The sequence below is a fragment of the Periplaneta americana genome, chromosome 5 (genome assembly GCF_040183065.1).
Source record: "Periplaneta americana isolate PAMFEO1 chromosome 5, P.americana_PAMFEO1_priV1, whole genome shotgun sequence".
Lineage (NCBI taxonomy): Eukaryota > Metazoa > Arthropoda > Insecta > Blattodea > Blattidae > Periplaneta > Periplaneta americana.
In genome coordinates, this window is record NC_091121.1 from 117,039,794 (window position 1) to 117,055,204 (window position 15,411).

General features: G+C 35.2%; 1 protein-coding gene across 3 annotated transcripts in view; it reads right to left on the reverse strand.

The window, feature by feature from the left end:
• Positions 1-3,580: 3,580 nt before the first annotated feature.
• Ptpmeg2 (Protein tyrosine phosphatase Meg2) overlaps positions 3,581-15,411 on the reverse strand; it is a 787,512-nt gene continuing 775,681 nt past the window's right edge. For all 3 annotated transcript variants that reach the window (XM_069826415.1, XM_069826414.1, XM_069826417.1), the window contains one exon: positions 3,581-11,714. In XM_069826415.1, the coding sequence (XP_069682516.1) occupies positions 11,485-11,714 (230 nt within the window). In that variant the 3' untranslated portion in view covers positions 3,581-11,484. The remainder of the gene's footprint in view (positions 11,715-15,411) is intronic.

Consider the following 15,411-nt stretch of genomic DNA (forward strand, 5'->3'; position numbering starts at 1 on the left):
TGGCTAGTCTCTGATATTGAGACAACTCATCCTGCCTAAGGTTTTTCCGTGGTTTTCCTAAGGCGCTAAGACAAATGTCGGGATGAGCCCTAAAAGAAATGGGCCACGGACCTGCACTCATATCCCCATTAATCTCCCTATTACTTAAAATAATTAACTAATTACATCTCTCTCCCCTCTTCGTAATTGAGCCATCCTATAGCCAAATGGCTTGTCTCAAAATTGAGACGATTCAACAAGGCTCAGGACAACAATCACCTCCTACTTAACAGCCAAATTGGCTACTCTCTTATATGAGAAAACTCATCCTGCCTAAGGTATTCCGTAGTTTTCCTCAGGCGTAAGACAAATGTCGGGATGAGCCCTATAAGAAATGGGCCACGGACCTATATGCCCTTCCCCATATATATTCCACCTTTTTTATAAATGATGTATGCCCTAGTTCAGATAATATTAATAGTCTATTAAATATACGAGGTCACTCAATAAGTCACAAATTGAAAGGACAGGGACCTCTCAAATTGCAGATTAGATTTCACGGCGCTTCTTCCGACGGCCTTCACATGCTTTGTCATCGAACAACAGATGACGGCGTCTTGCCATCCTAACGGCAAACACCAGCCAACTCCTCCTCGCCCCGTTCCGTGATCAATTGATCAATCTCAGCCCCCCTCGCGTATGTGGTACCTAAGAGGTTACGTCCAATTTCGGCTTCCCCTTCAAAATTTTCTAGAGCTCCTTCAGGGGAGCAGCGTAACCCGGAGTGAGACTAGTGGCCAACAGACTTGGAGCTCACATATTTAGTTTTGTACAGCCCCCAACCCCTTGCAAGGACGCGTTTTGCGTACCTTTTAAATTTTCCTCCCAATTCTCCTTCGATTTTCGTCCCACATCACTTCGTCCCTGAAGAAGATGGCAGAGCTAGCCGTCGAAAGCTTGGAAGCTAATCTACAACTCACCTGGCTGAGAACCCGAGAAGAGTTATTCTTGTTATGTTTTAAATCAGGTTTCCAGAATTTTGATGATCTCATATTTCACCACAACATTTTCTAAGCACCATATATCTTTCTCTTCCCTTGCATGAAAGGACTAAAATATAGATTTTAAATATTACAGTAGTTATCTATTATTGTGGCCTTAAGCAATAATGGTAATACTGAAAATTCATGTTGGCATTGCCATTATTCAATATTTCATTTACTTATCCCGAGTATAAACTTATATGGGTGATTGAATTCATTTTATAATATCGCCAAAGATGAATCATATAATACTTCAATAAATACAGAGCTCCTCCTCCATTCATCTTTATTTCTTCACGACCCATCCTTGGTAAAAGATGTTTAAAACAGTGTCTATCACCAGGCTACATCAATGTATTGTGGTACTGTTTCCGAATTTCGCGCCGCAAACACTCCCTTTAATGGCGGATTCTAGCCGATTCAATTTGTGACATTTTCCTTGCCTGCCTGCCACTCACGGGTATGTGTCTCTAGTAAGTATTACAACCAATGTGCTGGACAACAAAGTAACAAGTGAAGATTATGTTGTCACTGTAACAAAACGAAAATACCCTATGATAATCTTTCAAGTTAAACACTGTTCCAAGTTTGCCCATTTGACAGTATTTAGTTTGACTGTGCAATCCAAACTTGGAAAAGAATGGTGACGCTTAACAGAGTGACTCTAATGCTACTGTTTCATCAGCAGGGGTTGAAGTAGTTAGCTTCAAAAACAAATCAATATATGAGCTAGAAACCACAGAACGTCTGTTCCGTTGATGTTTTTGTGTCTGTAAGTGATGGGTTATGTCACCTTTACCTTTGCTTGAACAATCAACATCACATTTGCAAAATGTACAAAACACGAGCTTTCATTAATAAGACTTTTTTTAAATTTCATCTCCTCAAACCACTCATCCTGGACTTCACACTTTACTTTTGGTAAAAATACTGTAAATTCACCAAAATAACACAAAACACAGGAAAAATGAGAAAAATTTAAACTGTAAACAATGTGGCAATAATGCTATAGAAGCATTGAATGGTGGAACCGGATTAACGTTAGTTAACGTTTATTCTAATAACTAGCAATACTGCAACTATAAAGAAATACACAGTGATTCTAAATAAGTGCTCTGATTTGACGACTTTTTCATAGGCGTACCATGAATGATACAACAATGGTACAAATATTATATCACAGAATATCTCTCAAAGATTCATTTGCAATTTCACGCATGGCAGAGTTCCACCTTTTACCAGTTGAGGACTTGAATTTATAGAAAGGCGACCAGCACTGAACATGCATTTGCAGTGTTGGAATTTCATTCCACTAAATCCATCATAATTGTTGAGCATCATTTTTGAACGAAGCTTAACAAAGATCCACCAGATGTTAAGACTATTCGACGATAGTACAATCAATTTGTGACCAATGGATGCATGTGTAAAGAAAAATCTCCTGGTCGGCTGTCTCACAAGAAACAGTTGATCATGCATTGGCGAGCTTCCAATGAAGTCTACAGAAATCCAACAATATGGTGCTCCGCCTCACTTTCACAATGATGTCCGGACATATCTGAATGTCCAATTGCTAAACAGATGGAATGATCACGTGAGGAGAGACTACATGCAGCTCTTGTTCTGACCGCCACGTTCTCCTGACTTAACACCGTACAACTTCTACTTGTGGAAGTATGTTAATGATTCTGTTTTTGTATCCCCATTACCAGAAAATATGGCAGTGCTACATGCCCATATCATCACCCCCATCACTGCAAATCGATATGGACTCACTTTACTGTGTATAGGATAAATTGGGCTACCGACTTAATTATCTGCAAGAATACAAGAGGAACCCATATCGGGCACTTGTATGTATTTAAAAACACTGCATATGTAAAGTTTTACTATGTTCAATACACTGAAAATTTTTCAGAATCAGGGCAATACTTTAGAATCACACTGTATATCTAAGAGCAAGACTCTGCTCAAATTATGGCTATGTGGACTATAATTCCAGCACAGTAGACAACACTGCTGACTGGACGCACTTAATAGAATATCCAAGTTGCACGAAAGAAAAATCCTAAACTGTTACTATGTTCACCACAGAGCCGCAGATGATTATTTTTGCTACCACATTTTGAAGGAAGCGATTTTCACATGATGTTATCTTTTTAAAAAGCAGTTTCGTGTTATAAATAACAATGTCAAGCAATTAATTTCTCATTAAAGTACAGTTTCTTTGAAATCTGGACAAAGCTAATAAAAAGTAACCTGTCTGGGATAAATCCGGACATCTGGTCACCCTACTCCAATTAATACGGACCTTTTTTTTTAAGTTGTACTTGCAAAACGTATATTTATGCAAACAAATTTATTTAAGACTTTTCTCTATTGTGTAGTGAGATTAGGGCATGCATACTTCAGCTGCAAGTAGATTAATGGCAAATGGGAGCAAGTTAAATGTTCTAGATTTTATCACAATGAAAATTTGTATATTTTCACCACATTTCCTTTTGTTATGGAATACTTATTAAAGGTGGAAGAGGAGAAAAAGATCTTACTTAAACCAATCAAGTCAATGTAATTTATTTATTTGAAGGTGAGTTTTAATATATTTGTCAACAGTAACAGCAATAGAAAAATTAAGGGCAGCAGCATAGGGAGGTTTGTCCTTTCAAATGTTGCTAATAGGTGAAATGTTTACAATAAATCAATTCATACAGAAATGTATTTCTATGACATTCCACTATACAATAACATTCTAGTCCAGTGTCTGGTATTTTCGGAACTTGTTCCCCAAAATCATACTTATATTATTGTCAATTATCAGTTTAAAATACCATAAAATTTAATTTTACTTGAATAGCCAAAATGTACGCAATAAAAAATAATTTCAGAAATTTCACCATCTTAAAAAACAACATTCGTGTCCTAGCCTATGTGACAACTGATATAGTAACAAAAACATCGGTAAAAAAGTCACATCTCCACAAATACTTATCAAAATCTCGTCAATGGTGCATTACTCTCCATTATTACAATATGTGCTTTCACTACTCCAAGATTCACATCTTGCCAGCATTTTCTAATGAGCAAACTACCACACACAAGGTATTCCAATTACATTTGTGCAACTATCCTCACTCCATTGTGCCCATATCTTAAATTAATAAAAGTTTTAAAAGTCTGATATTTAACCCTCTTAATTTCAATCTTTTCATCCAATAAGTCTTTTGTTACCTTCTGAACATTCAAGGCCACAATTGGTCACTATTTCTTTTTCGGGGTTTGTGTATGCCTGTTTGTATCGAAGTCACTATTGGCGACAACTTAGATACCCTCATTGACTATTTTTACCATGAACTTTATTACAGGAATAATATGATACCGGTACTCTGGTGGCGTGGAAGAGAAGATCTGATGGCCTTAACACTACCATAATAAATAAATAAATTTATTATTATTATTATTATGCAGTTACTTTGTTGAAGATATGATACAGTGCACTAGTTTTCCACTGATAAGGATTTAAGAGAAATGGCGTAATGATGGCAGAGGAAACAGAATATACAAAGAAAACCTGCCTCTACAGTGTCCACGACAAATTTCATTTGGATTTACTAGGATTTGATTACAGTCGTACTAGCCACTTGTTATGGTATACATCTCTATCAGCAATGAAAATAACACTGGAACAGGAAGGAGTTACAGCATAATCCAAAGTTTACTCAACACTAGTTCTGAACACTGAAATGCCTTTGCAACATGTTGAATAAGCTAACGTCCTTTTAGAAATAGGTATATTGTTGCTGGAACACAAAAACAAGTACCGGTAGTTAACTTATTTCAGGCATAACTTTAAACGATGTTCATTTCACTGATATAATAACTTTATTGTGTTAATATTTAAATTAAGATCTTATTTTACTTCACTGACTAGTTTCGTTGTAATATCCATCATTCTCTCAATACTACTGTAGTGTGTTAAAAGAGTGTAATCAAGAATTAATATATTTATTTTTTATCCATCTCTGAAGAGGATCTCACATGTTAAGAAACATTTTGTATATATTAACTGTAAAATAATTTAGCTCTTAAGTGGTACAATACAGTAGGAGGAAGTCCACGATTAAGAAGATCATTAATAACGTAACTATAATTTTAGGAAGTATTTCACTTTTGGTATACATTGACAATAGAAATTAAAGGTTATCTTTTTCCAACAAGAAAACCATAAGTTAATACAGAAACAAATAATTTTTTTACAAAGGTTAATCTACTTTTCTACTATATCCCAAAAAAAAAAAACACAATGTTTCTTTAAAATGTGATCTTGATTTCTTAATTTTTAATTTCTTTTTCTTTTAATATGATGAAATATTAAAAGTTTTTAAACTAACAACATTTATTAGTATGTAGTGTATTAATTATTAAAAGTTAAGGAGGTACTATATCTACTAGACTATCTTTTGTTGCTTGGTTTCATTGTGGGGGGAGGTGTGCGCGGATAGTAGTGGAGTTTTAGTCATAAAGGTATAATACTTTCTTAAGTTTCAACAAATAACGTAACGGTACCATACTACATAATTAAAAGTTGTTAGTTTAATAAGTGTTAACATTTCATCATATTTGAAATGTGTTAAAAGTGCTGTGCATCAAGAATGAATATTGTTTTTCTTTCCTTTTTCATAGTAAATAGTCAGAATTATTTATGGGGCCGAACCAAATTTAACTTCGTAACTGCTTTCTATAGTAGTATTACAAGTCAATTTTTTTTTTCACTATGATAGAAGAAAATAATAAAATAATAAACTTTAATTCCTAAAATAATTATAATAATGGTGATGATGTTGATGATGATGATGATATTATTATTAATAATAATAATAATAATAATAATAATAATAATAGTAATAATAATACCACTTCCTTTATTATAATTACTTAAAAAATTGCAGAAATATTCAGGACTTCTACTAAAATAATTTAGTATATATATAAAACAGTGTAACGAAAGTTTCTGCTACAGTAGCTCATTAAAACACTCTACTCTTTTTCTATTTTCCTCATGCAGCCCTCTTTGAATTTTAGTGGTTCATGCTATCACATTATTGACTGGGGTGTGCTGCTTTCTACTGTGAGAAATTTCGAGGGAAATACTGCTTCTGGAAAACAATAAGCTATCATTTGCCATTCGAGCTCATTTCTTCTTACCAGAAACAAGAGTCAGTTACAAGGTCAAACCATTGTTGTATGCTGGGGTCTTGGAACTGGTACGTAGCTTCTCTACCCACAAAAATGAGTGAATTCTTTTACTCAACTTACAAAAATAATTTTCAAGGACCAGTTATTCAGCTTATTGATGAAAAATGTGAAATAAAAATTTCTGAGTATGTAACAGAAACTTTTGTTACATAGGTGTTCGATATGGATACGCACAAAAAATTGTGCTTCAAACTAACTTCTAATACCCATAACATTGTGCGTTGCTTATTATCGAAGTTAATTGGTGTTTAATTGGTTTAGATTGCCATGTTTCCAACGAAAAGAGAATATACACAATAAAAAAATTCAAATTTTGTTCAGGATTGGAAAAGCAGTACATGACATTACTTAAATATTGAAACTGTCTCCAATAACCATCATGAAATTGAAAAACCAGAAGGCTGGACTCGTTTCTGATGCAGAGAGGGCAGCACGACCAAGTAAGGTGATATCGCAAAAAAAAAGGAAAAATTCGAGAGTGAGTTAAGGACAAAATAATTTGGTATAGGCACATGAACTGTGGCTAAGATACTTAACTTTTACGAAAATTACGAATTGCAGAACAAAACCATTTCGCATATGACGATTAGTAGATTTTGCAGACAGCAAGAGTGCGGCCAAAAAGCTTCACACTTCAAAATTCTCACTAAATGAATCAAGAAAAAGTGCAGTGGTGTGTGGGTTGACTGATCTGGAAATTCACCTGACTTGAATCCTGTGGAGCATATATGGAGCAGGTTACAGGACAGCATGTTTCGAGCCCCCAGACTGAGAAGCTGTGTTCAGTTAGTGACCTATGTGCAGGGAGAGTGGAACTCCGTAAATCAGGAGGACACATTCAAACTCATCGAGAGTTTTGCGAGGCATGTGAAACAATGTCTTGAGCGAAACAGAAAACACACTGATAATTAGGAACAGTCAACCTATGTACAATTTAAATATAGAGTTGTTTCAAATTCCTGTACATGTATGTAAAGAAAATACGTGGGCGAGACCTCATACAAAATGAATATGTGATGAAATAAAAATTTGCCTGTAACAGAAACTTTTGTTACACTGTATATATAAATATATGTAAGTTTTCCAAATTCTCTACTGTATGAAGTCCCTTAAAATTCAGGTTTACTGAATATAATATTACAATAACTTTGATAAGAAATGTTTCTTGTAGGTACTATAAAGCTTTTGATATCAGCTTTAAAAACTCTGTTCGAAGTGCCAGATTATTTTTTATAAAAAAATTAAATTAATCAATGTTTTACTTTCTTTTTTTTTTTTGCTCCTTTTACCCTTAATCAATAAGAATAAATATATATTAGAACCTCAATTATCCGTGGTAATGAAGGAAGTGGACTGAACAGTTAATGAAAAAAATTGGATAATCCATACCATAGTTCATAAAAGATCTTAAACTGAGTGCATAAAACTTAAACCTTCATAATTTCCTCCGTGGTCTTGTATTTAACATGCTAGGTAGTGGATCAGAAATTCACTAATTTTAATCTGGTTGTCAGCAACGGATTTTTAAGGGCCAAGGAAACTCTTTGTGATGGTTCTGTGTAGAAAGAAAGAAGTAGCAGAGGTTTACAGAATTTATAAATTTTAACCTTGTATTGAATAATTTCAAGGAAAAATTGTTCCAGAGCCGGGTATCGAATCCGGGACCCTTTGCTTAGCGCGCGAACACTCTACCGACTGAGCTACCCCAGGAACTATACACGACACCGTCACAATTTTTCCTTTTATATCCACACAACTCAAATGAGCTGACAATGAGCCAGAACTCAATATGAGTGCACAGGGGTCCCGGGATCGACACCCAGCTCCAGAACAATTTTTCCTTGAAATTATTGAAACCTGCTTTACAGGGAGCTACTACCTGAAAAGGGTCCCGGGATCGATACCTGGCTCCGGAACAATTTTTTCTTGAAATTATTCAAACCTGCTTTACAGGGAGTACTACCTGAAAGCCAGATTTGTTTAACCTTGTATTTTTAAAGAATGGCACATGTTTTCTTCTGATGTCTGTGAAAGATATTGTGGCAGCAGGCCAGAACATTCTGGCCGCGAGCTTCGGCGGGCGCTGGGCCGCAGCCAGAGAGAGGGGGAAGGAAACCGACTGCAGTAGAAGTAAAGAAACGTCTCAACACCGATTGTTGTAGAAACTTCGGGACACAGTACATTCGAGAACGTGTGATTTAATAAAATGAAAAAGGGCGAGAAAGCCGTGAGTCAGTCAGGTTTGTGAATCAGCAGTGAGCGAGCAAGGAAGCCAGCCTTCGAGACCGGGGTTCGATGTGCAGTGAACTTGAGTAACTGTGGCAGCGTCCAGGTGGAAGCAATGCGTCCGGAAGTCTTGGGTTCGACGTGCAGTGAACTTAAGTGAGTGTGGCAGCATCCAGGCGGAAGCAACGCATCCGGAAGTCTTGGGTTCGACATGCAGTGAACTTGAGTAAATGTGGCAGCGTCCAGGCGGAAGCAACGCGTCCGGAAGTCTTGGGTTCGACGTACCGTGAACTTGAGTGAGTGAGCTAGAAGAACTAACCAGGGCGAACGAACTGTGAATTGAGAACTGACAGTTTTGCTTTGTAAATAGTGCTTTGTGAACATTAGTTGAGATTAGGAGTACATTGTTGTTCTCCTCAATAATTCACGTGAGTTGTCATTGTCGTTCTGTGGAGTGCAATAACAACTACTGTATTGAGTGGAATACCTATTGTTGACGGGTATGTGATTCAAGTTAGAAGTAAAATTCACATTGTTGTTGAAAATAAAATTTACAATATTTTGTATGTAAGTTATACAGTACAGTCATTCGAACAGTAGGACATGGACTGAATGATGCAAGAATTTGCATTTGTGTGGAAGTTCTTGGGGTAATTTTTTGAAAGAAGGTAGTGACTATTTTATAAGTTGGAGAAAACATACCCTCCCACAAGAAATTGTTTCTGTTGCTGGCAGCAGCAGCATTTCTACTACATACTGTGTAAGGGTAAAAGCTTGTAATAACACACTCTATAAAAAAATATGTACTAATGTAATGTACAGTACTTCATATTTTTTCTGCAGAAAAAAGAGCGAGAGAAAGACAATTGGATAATCCACCAATTGGTTAATAGGGTGATGAATAAACTCGTGAAACGTGAAACTCATAGTGTTTTAATGATTACAATCTCTGTTGAAATTAAATAAATTAAGAAATAACATACTTATTTCATAATTGATAACCTGGAGAATATAGTGATTGATCTGAGTAACTGTTCCCGCATCTTCCAATATCATTTAACTCTAGTATCATTACGTACTTTTCTGCACTTCTGCAGATGATTATTGAATGGAAATGGTGTCTGGATCGTTCAATTGTTTGTCTGAGATCCCATTATCTTGCATAGGTGGTTAATAAAGAAATTGTGACCTGTTTCTATTCAATACAGTTTTCATTTTTATCTAGTGTATGATTTATTTTGAAGCAGTTGGAAACAACTTCGTACTGAAAGGAACATTGCGCAAGAAAATATCTTACCTAATATTATACATGTATTAAATAAACAAAAGAGTATTTAAAAAGTTGATCTGACATCTTGAAAATGTATTTATAAAAATATATTATAATATTTTTTAAAAATTTATCGAGATATTTCACTGTTAAAAATATTTCAGTGAACAATGTGGTCTTGTATATATCATTAGGTATTTTCATGATAGTGATATCTTAAAAATTATACGTGCAATTTATCTTAAGAAAACATTACACATTCATTTCGAAATGATATGAAATTAAGAGAGTTAAATATTAATGGAAGTGAAATAGAATATTTTTAGTCTATAAATAATGACAAGATGTAAATTAAAATGAAAATTTTTAGGGGAATTGAGCTGAAGGGAAGAGATGGATGAATGTTTTCATAAATTTTCAACAGAGGAAGAGCAGCTGGCCGGAGACTTCTACTACTTGGAGTATGTATACACAGATTCACAGCTAAAACATTCACAATTTTATTTGAAAAATGTTAGTTTTGTCACTTCCTTTTTAATTCCTATTCTAGACATTTCTCAATAACGAGAAGCTAAATTGATGCTTATGTTGGACTAGCAAACAACTCTTACCTCTTACGGCATCATTCATTAACCATGCTTTAATTCTCTTTAAAACCGTTTATATTAAAATCATAAGCAAACATCTGATTCATGACTATTATGCTTTGACATTTCCCTTGTCTCAGAATAGCACTTATTGATATGTTCCCATTTTTATGTAAAATTACATATTTTCTGGAAGTATTCGTAATAAAGACGAGAAAAGGTTAAAAAAAGTCACAAATATTTAGCAGCTTCAATTACTCACATATCACATATTGTTATATATATTAAATATGAATATTATGTACAGAAATAATGTACAGTTAAACTATACTGACGGTTAGAAACACTGAATACAACAGTTCATATTATGCTGCAAATGTAACACAATGCCCTCCGTTATGTGTCTGTTCATCCTATTGTTTCATTTACCCACTGAAAAGAGTTTTCAGTTCACTCATCCACACATTAAAATCATGCAAATAAAGAGTCCAAAAACAACCTGAAGAGATGTCCAAAACTCGCTTTGCACAATTCTTCAAGAACGACGCATTCATCCCTCATAAGCAACATCAATTAACTTGTCACATAATATTTTCATCTTCAAATACATCGAATATCACACCATGAATATATATGGTGACTCATAATGTTCCTATATATCCATTCAGAGCTCAGGAAATATAATTGCCATAATTTTTTCATACAACTCCATTTGGAAAACAACATGTTTTAGTTTTGATATGACACCACTAGATGTAATAGACATCCTGCATTAGGTACTGTGAAACATAATTCTGTAGAACATCTCCAGTCCAGCAGATAAAATTATGGCTGTGTCGCTTATAAAATCCACACAGCTTTGTTTTAATATATATGAAGAAGGTATTCAACTTAACTTATAACAGATCTCCGAATTCATTTAGATAGATCCTGCACCAAATATGCTTCCTAATCGTTGTTCAGTCTAATCTATTCCATAAAATTATTTTAACACTCATTCCTGAACACACTGTAATGACATCAAATGTTGCGTATAATGCTTTTGTTTTGGAAGCAGTTCGACTTGGATTTATCACTCATCTGTTCACCGTTGTGTGATGTCTCACTTAGGCACAGAATTAGACGTTTATTCTGATTCGTCATCAGCCAGGTTGTCAAAGCCGGCGAGGTCCACATGAGGTATAAGCTGCTTTGCAAGAGCGTATTCGATGAGTGCCAGGTGGCAGAACACATACTGATCAGGCATTTGGATTGAATATGCTCGCTGAGAACGGATTCGTTCAACTGTGCCTCGAACATCTACAGTCCCCACATCCTCTAAACGACTGATGCAAATGTCCAGTGTGCAGAAGGTACCTGAAAACAGAAAGAAAATGAATAAGTTACGGGTTTTCTTAACATACGACAGTTAAAGTTTGATATTAACAAGAGAGAGGAAACAACTGAATCAAGAGAAACGAAATTTTTACAGCACTTGGAAAATTACACATTAATGGGCAAGAAGAAAAAACAAGCACTCAGAAGCAAAACGTAATTGAAACACTACAACAGTATCCAATGAGATGGAAAAACTATACTCTGTATATGCTTCACAAGTAGCTGTGAGAAGTACCCATGAACAATTAGTGCTCGTGAGACATAAAATATTTCTAAGTTTATTCAGCTGAGAACTTGGTTAAGAAAATTATGAATTTCAAGTTATTCTGATGCTTCAATAATACTATTTTCACTGATTAACTTCATACCTTCTTTACTGTGTTAGCACGAGGAAATTACCTGGCTGACTAGTTTCGAAGTGATATTCTTCATTGTCTGAAGCCTAGTGAAGTTTCCCATGCTATCTTCTGGTTTCGTATTGTGGTGGGGTGTGTTCATAATTATGTTGAAAAGGATGTGTGTTTTGAAATTGACTTGAGTGTTCTGGTCGTGCTGAGGGTGTGTTTTTGTATGATTGTTAATTTTCATTTCCTATTGTTCTAGAGTGTCAAGTTTCTGGTTTTTTGGCTGGATTTGTAGTATTTTCATATCAGTATCTATGTTGCTGTAATTGTGACTGAAGTTTGTGATGTGTTCTGTGTAGGTTGAAACCAGAAGATAGCACGGGACTTCACTAGGCTTTGGACAATGAAGAATATCACGTCGAAACTAGTCAGCCAGGTAATTTCCTCATATTAACACAGTAAAGAATAAATAAAGTTAATCAGTTATTATATAAGTGTTAAAAGTGTATACAGAACACTGAAGGAAAAAAACTATTTTGCAGAAGTTAGCTGAACCCTTTTGACAGAGCTGTCTTGCGCAGAGGGGTAATATGCTTTACTAATACGCTGGAGACTCGAGCAGTGTAGCATATTGGCAATGATTTCACGACATTTTTTCTCACTCTGCGTTCGTAGATGTTACAGATCACGAATCTTTACTACATATACATTTTCCTTAAGATAATCCTAGAAAACAAAGTTGTGTAGATTTAGGTCAGGCAAGCTGGGAGTCCATTCCCTCGGTCCTCTGGCGGCCTATCTACCAATCGAGGAAGTTGTTGCGGCATAATGGAGTGGAGCACCATCCTGAATGAACCATTCTGGTCTCGCTTAGCAGAGGCAACTCCTGCATCATCTTAAACTAAATTTTTAATTAAGTAATTGTTTCAGGGTCTGGGAAGGAGTCCCATCAATCTCGTGTATTTCTTTATACATTCCTTAATGTCCTTAACCATTAATAGATGTATCAATAGTAAATAGTACGTTATTTGCTAAGTGACTAGTGCACTATACCTATATTCTAAGTATTGGTAACTAGTGTCCTACTTAATAGGCAAGTGACATATTACCGGTACCTTTGATTAAGATGATTGTAAAATACACCGTGTCCCGCTTAGAGGTATTGAGAAATAAATGCTAACCATTTAAAATTAGATGAAGATATTGTTTCGATTTATATCTGACAAGATACAGAAGCTGTCCAAGTTTATGCACCAATGGTTTAAAAACAGTTGCATGTTCATGCACATGCACACTAACATTTATTGTGGAAACAAGGCTGTCGCCATTCAGTAGAACATTCTGTCATTGGACCATTCTTCTTCATCCAGGAGACAGTCACAGGGAATGTGTATCTGGACATGTTGCAGAACTTTTGTTGTTGATCAACTCCCAGAATCGGTTTTTCAGAAACATGGGGTTCCCCCATTACTATGGAGTAGTGCATGGCTTCTTGAATGCAAACTTTCCCAATAGGTTGCTAGGAAGAGGAGAACCCCTCCTGGCCACCTAGGTCAACCGACTTGATGCCCATTGACCTTCCTCTGGGCTTTGTGACAAGTGTTGTGTACCAACGTGATATAGTTGCTGCTTTGGAAAAACTGAGACAACGCATTATAAATGCAGCTGCGCTAATCACTTCACAAATGTTATGGAACACTTGGCAGAAGGTTGAGTACCTTTAAGATGTCTTCAGGGTAGCTCGAGGTGCACACATCGAGTTGCACTGACCATTCTCCGAAACTCGGAGAGTTTTTACATCAAGTTACACAAAAAGTTATGTTATAAAACCATTATTTATACTTTAAATTAGCAATTATTTATCGATCTCTCTAAACGGGATATGGTGTACTGTACCATCTGTTATCCATTGTATCATTGTTTGTCTAATGCACACTGACGACGCCACAAATAATTTTATTTCGACTAATAAAATATCTAATCTAATCTAATCTAATTCAGTCAAGGTGGTCCAAATCTCCTGACGTTTGGAGCTTGTTTACTTGTATGGCGATAGCCAGTAGCAACAGCGCTACATACGGATATTCGTTGTCACCGCTTGTAAAAATAATACATGCGCTTGGACAAGTTGTTCGTGACAGGGTGTCTACATGTGATTAGGTTGAATGACATTATTTTTCTGAATATACCCGAAACAAGAATCTTATTTCTACGCCAAGTAATTCGCATTTTATGTGTCTTAACTGCGTCCAGCTGATTCATGGTTTTTATGATCTTCCACAAGTACAGCAGCATGCCAATAAAAAAGCCTTTCGAAGCACCAAGACTATTAACTATAAATAGTATTCATTAAGAGACATAAACATTAGATAAAAATAATTATGAAGCCAGAACCGAAAATGCCAGCTCGATTTCTGCTTGTGTTGTGTGTAAGTATTCGATATGCTTTGTGTCTGTCAGTAAAATCAATAATTCGCTTGTAATAATAATTTTCTGCGTGTTCTTATTAGTTTATTACTTTATTTGTTTATTAGTAGTATGAAATTTAAGTATGCCATTCAGCAAGAGGCCAGTACTAGTGAAGGTAATAGATCCAGTGAATTAATAGCAAAGTTCGGAAAATTATATTTAATGTCTACAATTTCTTCAGAAAATATTCGTATGAAGAAAACAGTAAAAATCTTAACTTTTCTAAGTATCAAGAACTAACTGCCGAGGAATGTTCAATAAATGTATCAATCATGCCACGTGTATGCAGAGAAGTGCAAAAAGCCGAAACACAGGGTGCTAAGAAATTATTCGTCTTGCCTAGAAAACATATTAATATACCTTAAAGAGTGACAAATTTAAATGACTTCGAAAACATACCATTGCCTTTTCCCTTGGAATTGCAAACATCAATTTAAAGGTATGATTTCTTAATACATTATTTATTATTGCATGAATAAATAATTTATTATTGTATTGCACTGTTTTTTTTATTGAGAACGGATTCTGTTTTCAATACTGGCCGCCCATCCCTCCTGCTCTGTAGGTTTAACAATTTCGCACTTGCACGTTATTGGCTCTCGCGAAACATCAGGAGATTTGCACTCCACTGTAGTTTCTTGCACCTTGAAATAGATTCTTCACATGACAGTTGATTCTTCTATTTAAAAGCAGCTGAGTACCTTTTGAATTACAGTAGACTATTGTAATAATTATAAACCTTAGCTCAATAACATAACATCAGAGAAAACATCTTTTCTCTAAAGTTTTAAAAGCTATTTCTTATTTATAGTTTTGAAGGATATTAGTTTGAAATTAATTTAAACATTTTAAAGTTTAAAAAA